Consider the following 10,747-nt stretch of genomic DNA (forward strand, 5'->3'; position numbering starts at 1 on the left):
ACTCCCCCTCCCCTACCCCCAATTCCCTCTCTCCCTCCCCTAACCCCAATTCCCCGTCTCTCCCTCCCCTACTCCCAATTCCCTCTCTCCCTCCCCTACCCCCAATTCCCTCTCTCCCTCCCCTACCCCCATTCCCTCTCTCCCTCCTCTACCCCCAATTCCCTCTCTCCCACCCCTACCCCAATTCCCTCTCTCCCTCCCCTACCTCCAATTCCCTCTCTCCCTCCCTACCCCCAATTCGCCCACTCCCTCCCCTACCCCCAAATCCCCCTCTCTCCCTCCCCTACCCCCAATTCCCTCTCTCCCTCCCCTACCCCCAATTCCCTCTCTCCCTCCCCTACCCCCAATTCCCTCTCTCCCTCCCCTGCACCCCAATTCCCCCTATTTCCCTCCCCTATCCCCAATTCCTCCTCTCTCCCTCCCCTACCCCCAATTCCCTCTCTCCCTCCCCTACACCCCAATTCCCTCTCTCCCTCCCCTACACCCCAATTCCCTCTCTCCCTCCCCTACACCCCAATTCCCCCTCTCTCCCTCCCCTACCCCCAATTCCCCCTCTGTCCCTCCCCTACCCCCAATTCCCTCTCTCCCTCCCCTACCCCCAATTCCCTCTCTCCCTCCCCTACCCCCAATTCCCTCTCTCCCTCCCCTGCACCCCAATTCCCCCTATTTCCCTCCCCTATCCCCAATTCCTCCTCTCTCCCTCCCCTACACCCCAATTCCCTCTCTCCCTCCCCTACACCCCAATTCCCTCTCCCCCTCCCCTACCCCATTTCCCTTTCTCCCTCCCCTACCCCCAATTTCCTCCCTCCCCTACACCCCAATTTCCCTCCTCTCCTTCCTCTTACCCTCAAACCCCCCCTTCCCCAATCCCCCCCCCCCCCCCCCCTCACCTTGCAGTATCCGGCCAGGTTTTTGCTGATGTTGCTGATGTGGATCATGTATTCGTTGAACTTTTTCTGGTATTTCAGGGCGGTGAGCTGGACCTCGCTCTGCAGCGCCGAGACCTGGGCGAGCAGCGCCTGCTCCCTCTTGCCGGCTCGGACTGCCTGTTTCTTCAGCTCCTGAGCCAGGCTGGCTGCCCGGAGCTGGAGGGAGGCTGCCCTGCCCCGGAGAGCCGCCAGGCAGCAGTGCTTGTCGCCCTGCCCCAGCTCCCGGTGCTGCAGCACCAACCCGCAGCCTTGCCCGCAGATCCCCACCGGCCGGCACTCGCAACTCTCCCGCATGTGGACATCCATGTCCTTCAGGTTCAGCACCTCCTGGCAGCCCTTGTTCCTGCACCTGGCCGGGCTGTAGTCACACATCTCCACATGCTCAGCCAGGTTCTGCAGGGTCACCACCTTCCCGCAGCCCCGGGAGCGGTAGTCACACTTGATGTCCAGCTTGGAGATGAGGTTCCTGAGAGCCAGGACGTGGTTGAGCTCCTTGGTGGACATCCTCTGGCACTGGACCGGGCACATGCCCTGCTGCACCACCCAGGGCAGGACACAGCTCGCACAGAAGACGTGCCCGCACGGGGTGGTCAGTGGGTCTTCCAGCACCTTGTTGCACAGGTTACACTTCAGCTCGGGGTCCACCTCCTCGATGAAACGGTCCAGTTCAAACCCCATCTCCCAACCCGCCCCCCTCTCTCTCTCTGTTGTGTGCAGATCAGTAATAAGGCAGTTTAGAAAGTTGCCGGGAGCCTCCTAAGTGCAGCCGGAGTCATTGGCACACTGAGCGCTCCAACTGACTGCGGGCTGAGTAGTTGCAGCTCAGACTGGAGTCTCCCAGTCCGACTGGACTCTGTGTCTCTCTCTCTCTCCTCTCCCCCACTGTGCGCTGCCAGTATCAGCAACAACCCACCGTATTCCTCCTAAAACAGCCCTCTCCTTAAATCAGGCCGAGCCAGGAGATTATCTGCCCAGAAAACAAGAGTGGCGATTGATCACTTGTGTGTTGTTAAGAGTTGACTCGGTGTTTTATTTGTGTAATTAAAAAAAAATGAAATATCACCTTTAAAACAACGTCACCAGAGAGAAACAAAAAAAAAATTAAACAGGCTGTTCTAGTGCCCCGCAATGGAAAGTTTCAAAAAAAAATGCGAGGCACAGGCACAATCGCTGGAGAGGGGAGGGAGAGATGTTTCTGATCACCTCCCCTCACATCCCGACCTTTCTTTCCCTTTCTTCCCCCCTCCCTCCAAAAGCCAGAATCACCCTTCATCTCCCCTCCCCCCCACTCTTTATACATGTCTGCACCTCCTTCTCAAGTATAAAGCTCTGCTCAGAACATGGGTCAATTCCAAGGTAGGGTCTCTCCATGTGAAATGTTTGTCCCTCCTGCTTCCTGACACTGACCTGCCCTATGTTTCGATCAGTTTGTGTTTTTATTTAAAATGTCCAGCACCCCAATGACACCGAAAGCATCATTGAGTATGCTGACAGGACAGTGAGTTTGTCACTGCCCCATAAACAAGGTTTAAAACACCTTGTCAATATCTGAGTGAACAGATTATTCAGTACCATTCATGTCAGTGCTCTGAGCTAGAGAAAGACAAATTGGCCTCAGTTCCTGCTCCTCATTATCATCCTTTTCCATGTGAGAATTCCAGGATGCAGGAAGTGTCATCAGCTGAAGGAGCTCACATTCCAAGTTTGGGAAAGTTGCAGCTGGTGTCATTGCAGTGCATTCATGTGGCTGAGGGCTTTGTGGATAGCACATTTCTGGATAGCTCAAAGACAGTCATTTCTGGCTTATTCCCAGTGTTGCAGGTGGGAGGGACATTGGGACCAGTTCTGGAAAGGTGGGACCTGAACAAAGTAGATGGGTTGCACCTCAACAGAACTGGTACAAATGCCCTCACAAGTCTATTTGCTAATGCTGAGGTTTTAAACCAACTTGGCAGGTAGATGGGAACCAGGATGTAACATTAGAAAAGAGAAACAAGGTGTACAAAGGATTGGGAGAGGCAGATTAAGAGGAAATATAGTAAGATCTAATTTGGGTTTACAGTGCATGTATGTAAACACACAGAGTCTAATAGGGGAATATGATGTTAAAGGAAATCTGGCTCAAAAAGGGACAGGACTAGGTACTAGTATCCTTGGATACAAAATGTTGAGGAAAAATAGGGGAAGGAAGAAAGGAGGAGGGAGAGTAATATTAACTAAAGAGAATATTTTGTTGGAGAGATAGGATTTCCTGGAGCAGTCAAGGAGAGAATTTATTTGGTTAGAGATAAGAAACAATGGAGGTGCCATTACACTGCTGGGTGTATTCTATATACAACCAATCAGTGGGAAAGGTATAGAGAAGCAAATTTGCAAGGAAATTATAGAGAGGTACAAAAGCTATATAGTAGTAATTAAAGGAGGATTTTAATTATCCTAATACAAACTCAATAGTAAAGTGTAAAGGGCGGAGAGGGAGAAGTATTTCTGAAGTGTATTCAGGAGAATTTTTTGATCAGTATGTTTCTGATCCCATGAGGAAGAAGGCATTGCTAGATCTGGTTCTGGGGAAATGAGGTGGATCAAGTGGATTAAATCTCAATAGGGGTACATTTAGAGTACTGCAATCATAGGGACACTAAGGTTTCATTTGGATTACTTATGAAACAATACAAGTATTTTTACTCCAGGTTTTTCCTTAATTGGAGAAGTACCAACTTCAGTCGGGTAAGATCGGACTTCAACTGGGTAAATTGGAATTAAAGATTGGCAGGCAAAGTTGTAATGCAGAAATGGGCTGTCTTTAAAGAGGAGACGGTTCAAGTACAGTTGAGGTGCATTCCCTGAGGGCGAAATTGGGTGAAATTTTGACAATCAAAGCTAGAGCTCCCTGGATGATGAAAGAGATAGAGATACAGAGTAAGATGAAGCAAATAAAAAGGATGCATATGTCGGTCTTATAATACAAATAAGAACCAGGCAGAATGTAGAAAGTTCAGAGGGGAAGTGAAAAGTTAAGAGAGACAAAGAGAGAGTATGAGAAGAGGCTGGCAACTAACATAAAAGGGAATCCAAAAATCTTCCATAGGCATGTAAATAGTGAAAGGGGAGTTAGAGGGGTAGGTCAATTCAGGACCAAAAAGCAGATATATGCATGGAGAAGAGGAAATGACTGAGGTGGTAAATAAGCACTTTGCATCTGCCTTTACCAAGGAAGAAGATGCTGCTAAAGTCATAGTGAAGGAGGAGGTAATTGGATGGGCTAAAAATTGATAGAGAGGTTGTATTAGGTAGGCTGGCTTTACTTAAAGTTGGTAAATCACCAGGGATGCATTTGAAAATGTTGAGGAAGTAAGGGCAGAAATTGTGGCGGTACTAACTATAATCTTCCAATGTTCCATAGATATGGCAGCGATGCCAGAGGATCCAAGAAATGCAAATATGACACTTGTTCAAACAAGGATGTAAGGATAAACTCAGCAACTACAGGCCAGATAGTTTAACCTTGGCGGTGGGTAAGCTTTTAGAAATGATAATTCAGAACAAAATCACCAGTCACTCAGACATGGCTGCATTAATTAAAGAAAACCAGCATGGGTTTGTTAAAGGTTATTTGTGTTTAACTAACTTGATTGAGTTTTTTGTCGAGATAACAGAAAGAGTTGATGAGGATATTGAGATTGATGTGGTGGATATGGACTTCCAAAATGGCGTTTCATAAAGTGCAACAAAAGAGGTTTGTCAGCAAATTTGAAGCTGAGGGAATATAAGGGACAGCGGCAGGGTGGATATGAAGTTGGCTGAGTGACAGGAACAGAGAGTACGGTTGTATTTTGGACTGGAGGAATGTATACTGTGTTCACCAGGGATCAGTACTAGCATCACTGCTTTTCCTGATATATATTAATGACCGAACTTGGTATACAGGCACAACTTCAAAATTTGCAAATGGCACAAGCTTGAAAGTATTGTGAACTGTGAGGAGGAAAGTGATAGACTTCAAGAGAACACAAACAGGCTGGTGGAATGTGCAGATTTGTGGTGGATGAAATTTAAAGCTTAGAAATGTGAAATAATACATTTTGGTAGGAAGCGAGGACAAACAATACAAACTGAAGGATACGGTTCAAAAGAGGGTGTAGGAGCAGAGAGACCTAGAGGAATGTGTGGACAAATCATTGAAGATAGCAGGGCAGGTTGAGAAAGTGGTTAAAATGACAAACTGACCGTGGGCTTTATAAATAGGGGCATAAGGTAGAAAATAAAGGAAATTATGATTAGTCTGTATAAAACACTAGTCCGGCCTCAGCTGGAGTATCGTGTCCAGTCCTGGGCACCACATTTTAGGAAGGATGTGAAGGTTTTAGAAAGGGTGCAGAAGAAGTTTTCAAGAATGGTTCCAGGATGAGGGACTTCAGTTACTTAGACAGATTGGAGAAGCTGGGGCTGTTCTCCTTCGAGAAGAGGAGATTAAGATGAGATTTGATAGAGGTATTCAAAATTATGGGAGGTCCAACAAGAATAAGAGAGGACCTGTTCCCTTTTGTGGAGAGAGTTTGACATTTCTTATTTTTCTGATTGGCTTAAGTGGTTTACAATATGTAACACACATATATATATATATATATAATATATATGGCGAGTCACAGGCATTAGAAATTTGACTTAGTTTTACTTCTGTTAGGCAGTAGCCTATGTGTTCCAAAACAAAGCAGATCTTCACACACATTTGTAAGGCAATGATTGTTGCCATTAAGTACTATTTTTCTTTTCTTTGACTTTTCTAATGCCAACAAGCAGCCCTTACTGGTATAACAACCTAACAATGATGAGCTAACGGGGGTCATGGTTAGGCTAGCGCACTGGTACGGTAATTTTTGGTAATGAAACTCAGTGGGTGTACAGTACCACATCGATTTGAAGGCAGCGAGAATTTAACATCAGCTGTAAAAACACTGTATGAAAATAATCTGGACTTTCTAAACAAAAGGCACATATGGAGATATAGATATTAAAAATATGAGGAGATAAAATATTTTGTATATGTTGTAACTGGGTCATTGAGAGTGAAGTGGAGCTGCCACAGTTCACCATGATCACAGTTGTAATTCTAACTGAAGCACCTTTTTAAACAGAAGACTGGAATGTCAATACACTGGAGCGAACGAGTTGCAGCCCAAAAATATTCACTCTACATTAAGTTCTATTATAAAGGGACCACAGAATGTGAAAGATCTGTGTAAGCACTGTGTGCGTGTATTTTAAACAGCTCAAAGAAACCATTTATCAAAACACATTCACTTTGCCATTGGCACGGTGTACAATGAAAAGACAGCACAATATGGGTCAAATCAGCAGCAAACTGCAGTGGTTCCATCCCAATGCGAAGCGATATCTGTGCACTGGGGCATAAAAGGAAACTTTGTTGCTGAAGTTCTGATGTGCTTACAAAGCCCACTCTGGGATTTGTGTCTGTAGTAATTAGGGGATTACGGAAGAACTCTACTGCATTGTTCACACAATAACATGTAATGCGCAGCTAATTATTGTCAAGGGATTGAAAATCTCCTAGCTTTGTCCTTTTGGGAAAAAGAGGGGCAGCTATGTCCATACTTAGCTTTAACTTCTAGTGCTCCATTTATTTACTTTTGAATTTTGGCACTGACTTGCCTGTTATATTCCTTCCATTTCCCTGGATTTGTGCCTGTGCAAGTCTGGCAGACGGGTCTTTGGAAAGGCTTTAATGATTAAATAAATGAGTTATCAGCAAAAAAGTTCCAATGGAAATCTTATGCAGACATTTTTACTTAGGATAAGGTTGCACAGGACATTTTTCTGTATCTTAGACAACTTGTATACATTATTCAAAATGTGAGTTTTGAAAACAGTCAAGATGCCAGAAATGATAATGGGAAACCAGTCACTTCAATAAATCCTGGACTTAAAATTGTTATTGGCAAACTTATTTGGATTGTACTGAACCATACAGACCAAAAGGACTGTGCTGAGTATGTGTTCTTACGCTGGGCAACAGATGTAGTACTACAGTAGCCACAGTGCAATTTGACTAAGATAGTTTGAGGGGAAATTTATCCATGCTTCTCCATCGTTATTGTTGAGTGATTGCTGCTGGGAAGTGCTGGTGTAGCAGTGCTAAGGTGGAGCCCTGGCCCTGCTGCCCTCCACAGTCGAATGGCCTGCCAAGACTCACTTAGGCTCACACTAAGAATGGTTACTTGGATGTGGCGCAGGGGGACTGCCAAAGCCCATGGACTTCAGTGCTTTCAGGAGAGAAGGTGAGAGCAGAAATATAAACAAGGCATGAACTTCTTGAATGTGTCAACCTTGGTTCACTCTCACCTCAAGAGTCAGAAGGGTGAGGGTTCAAGTCCCATTTCAGAGATTTGAGCACATGACTGGAGAGGTGGGCTGTACCATCAAAAATTGTGTCTGTTGGAAGGAATGTTAAGCTAAGTTACCCTCCGGAGTGGACATAAAGGATCCCACGGCACTATTTGAAGAACAGGGGTCTTCTCCCCAGTGTCCTGACCAAGATTTGTCCCCCAAATAGACATCACAAACAGATTATCTGGTCATCGACCTCATTGTTGTTTTGGGACCTTTCTCCACATTACAACACTGATTAAGCTTCAAGAAGTACTTATATGATATCGCAAGATTTACCACAAAGGTTATGAAAGGTACGATATAAATGCCTTAAAGCCTATTCGAAGAGTTTGAAAGCTAACTGTATTCCTTGAACTCTACTATGGAACACAATGCTCTTTTACATTGTTAATGTAGCCTGTTTGTGTCAAATCTTAGCCACCTTCCCACTCTACATTCTGCATTTGAATTCATTTCATTCCACAATTTGAACCAAAAGCGGAAAACAATCTCCCTTTTTTGCCATGAATTCAAGAATTTTGAGCTTTTCATAGAAATACCCAATGTACAGCACTGAAACAGACCATTTGGTGCAGCAACTCTATGCCGTGTCTACACTTCAGTAGCTATTTGACCGTTAGAAGTATACCATGATGCTGAATCTTTGGTATCCAAGGTCAGAATTTTACCGCCCCTCCTGCCGGCGGGATATCACGGTCCCGCTGAACTGAATGGAGATTTAAATGGCTCACCGCATCCATGGCATGGAGACATGCCACAGCGAGGCTATAAAATCCTGGCTCAAAAGTTGCATGCGTTTGTAAAAGAAAATGATGTTCGAAAAATATATTGCTTTTTGAAAAGTAAAAAGACTGCATTTATATAGCACCTTTCATGACCTTTAGGGTATTCCAAACAGCTTACAGTCAATGAGGTACTTTAAGTGTAGTTTCTATTGTAACCTAGGAAATGCATCAGCCAATTTACAAACAAGATCCCATAAACAGTAATATGACAATGGCCAGATAATCTGTTTAAGTAGAATCGGTTGGTCGAGGGATAAATATTGGCCATGACATTACGGAGAACTCCCTTCCTTCCAAATAATGCCAAATAATCTCAGCTGAAAGATAGCACCTCTGACACTGCAGCACTCCTTCAGGGATGCACTGAAATGTCAGCTTATATTATGCATTGAATTCACAACCTTCTATCTCAGAGGTTGAAACCTTGCCACTGAGTCACAGCTGACAACATGTGCTGAGATTTGAAAGGATATTTGTACTAGCATTTCTAATAATATCCTGGCCAGTATGATTTTGATTAAAAACATCATTGTTATACAACTTTTAGAAGGTTTGAAAAGAAGGTACTCTGTTTCTTCTGAATATTCCCCTTTCCCTTCCTCCTGTTGATGGGTCGTGGTTTGATGGGTGCTGAATCACCCTAAGTGTCTTGTTGATGTGGCCCTTCTTCATTTGTTTTAGCCTGTCCTCACCTGACCTCCACATGTGTATTTCCAGAAGCATTTACTGCACAATTGGTGAATAGGAAAATCTTGGGCGATTTTCTCTCACTAACCCCCAACAACAACCTACAATATATAGCAAGTAAAACATCCCAAGATGCTTCACAGGAACAGTATCAAACAAAACCACCAAGCCACAGAGCGAGATATTAAGGCAGGTGATTAAAACCTACTTCTTTATCTGATCTTTTGAAAAGCTCCTTAAAGGAGGAGATAGAGATAGAGAGTAGCAAAGGTTTAGGGACAGAATTCCAGAGCTTAGGAACTAGGCATCTGAAGGCACTGCCACCAGTAATGGACTGATAAAAATAAGGAATGTGTTAAAGATCAGAATTGGAGGAATGTAGAGTTTTTGGAGGATTGTAAGGCTTGAGGAGGTTAGAAAAATTCAGAGGAGTGAGGCCATGGGTGGGATTTCAAAAAAGTATGAGGATTTTTAAAATCGAGGCACTGTCACACAAAGAGCTGCTGTAGGTTATTGAGCATGGGCTGATGAGTGAATGGGACTTGCTGAGAGTCAGATTATGGGCAGCTCAATTTTGGATGAGCTCAAGATTATGGAGGGTGCAACCCAAGAGTGCTGAGAGCAACTGTTGTCTTCCTATCACCTGACTGAAGTTGGCTTACTCGATAAAGACTGGAGAACCTCCTGGTCGACATGGCTCAGCTATGCATTGGCTGGGTGAACTCTGTGAGCTCTCAGGGTGCAGAGATTAAGGTTCACTATATGAAATTAAACTTAACTAAATGATATAGTGCAACACAGTATTATCCCGTCCTGAGATGTAGGTTGAGATTTGAGTGCGGGCAGCAAAGGGATTAAGATTTGCTCATTTTCAATCAATAAGTGTTGTAGCAATAGCTGATGTCATGCAGCTCTAACTCACCACCACCTCTCTCGACTCTAAATTCTCAGACTGTTTGTCCCAAATCCAGAACTGGATGAGCAGAAATTTCCTCCAATTAAATACTGGGAAGACCAAAGCCATTGGTTTCAGTCTCCACCACAAACTCCATCTCCTAATAATCAACTCCATTCCTCTCTCTGGCAACTGTCTGAGGCTGAACCAGATGTTAACAACCTTGGTGTCATATCTGACCCAAAATAAGTTTCTGACCACATAACCCAACCATCATTAAGACTGCATATATTCCACCTGCATAACATGACCCAATTCTGCCTGTGCCTCAGTTTATCTGCTGCTGATACCTTCATTCAGGCCTTTGTTACTTCTATACTTGACTATTCCAATTGTACGCCCAGCTGGCCTCCCACATTCTACCGCCCATAAATTTGAGGTCATCCAAAACTCTGCCTCTCTCCTGACTCGCACAAAGTCCTGTTTACCCATCACTCCTGTGCTCGCTGGCCTACATTGGCTCCAAGTTAATTAATGCCCTAATTTTAAAATGTTCATCCTTATTTTCAAATCCTTCCATGGCCTCATCTCTCCCTATCTTTTCCATCCCCTCCACACACCCTCTAAGTTATCATTGCTCATTTAATGCTGGCATCTCAGCATCTCTGACTTTAATCACTCTACCATTAGTGGCCGTGCCTTCAGCTAACTGGTCCCCAAGCCCTGGAATTTCCTCTCTAAACTTCTTTGCATCTCTGGCTACCTCTCCTCCTTAAAGATGTTCCTTAAAACCCACCTCTTTGATCAAGCTTTTGGCCACCTGTCCTAATAGCTCCTTAAATGGCACAGTGTCTAATTTTGCTTTAGAATGCTCCTGTGAAGTACTTTTACACTAAAGGCACTACAAAAATACAAGTTGCTGTGGAAATGCCTTGAAACTTATTAAACATTGCAAAGATATGATTAAGAATATTAGGAATTGGAATATAACCTCCGAGATTAATTGATGGAGAAATCACAGAATTGTTATGGCACAAAAGGAG

At 44.4% G+C, this 10,747-nt stretch overlaps 1 protein-coding gene across 1 annotated transcript in view; it reads right to left on the bottom strand.

Annotated features, from left to right (window-relative positions):
* pdzrn4 (PDZ domain containing ring finger 4) overlaps positions 1–1,733 on the bottom strand; it is a 462,929-nt gene extending 461,196 nt beyond the window's left edge. Inside the window, exon 1 of the mRNA XM_078568472.1 lies at positions 891–1,733. Within this exon, the coding sequence (XP_078424598.1) occupies positions 891–1,607 (717 nt within the window). The 5' untranslated portion in view covers positions 1,608–1,733. The remainder of the gene's footprint in view (positions 1–890) is intronic.
* Between the last annotated feature and the right edge of the window lie 9,014 nt (positions 1,734–10,747).

This window comes from Cetorhinus maximus, chromosome 22 (assembly GCF_964194155.1).
Source record: "Cetorhinus maximus chromosome 22, sCetMax3.hap1.1, whole genome shotgun sequence".
Lineage (NCBI taxonomy): Eukaryota > Metazoa > Chordata > Chondrichthyes > Lamniformes > Cetorhinidae > Cetorhinus > Cetorhinus maximus.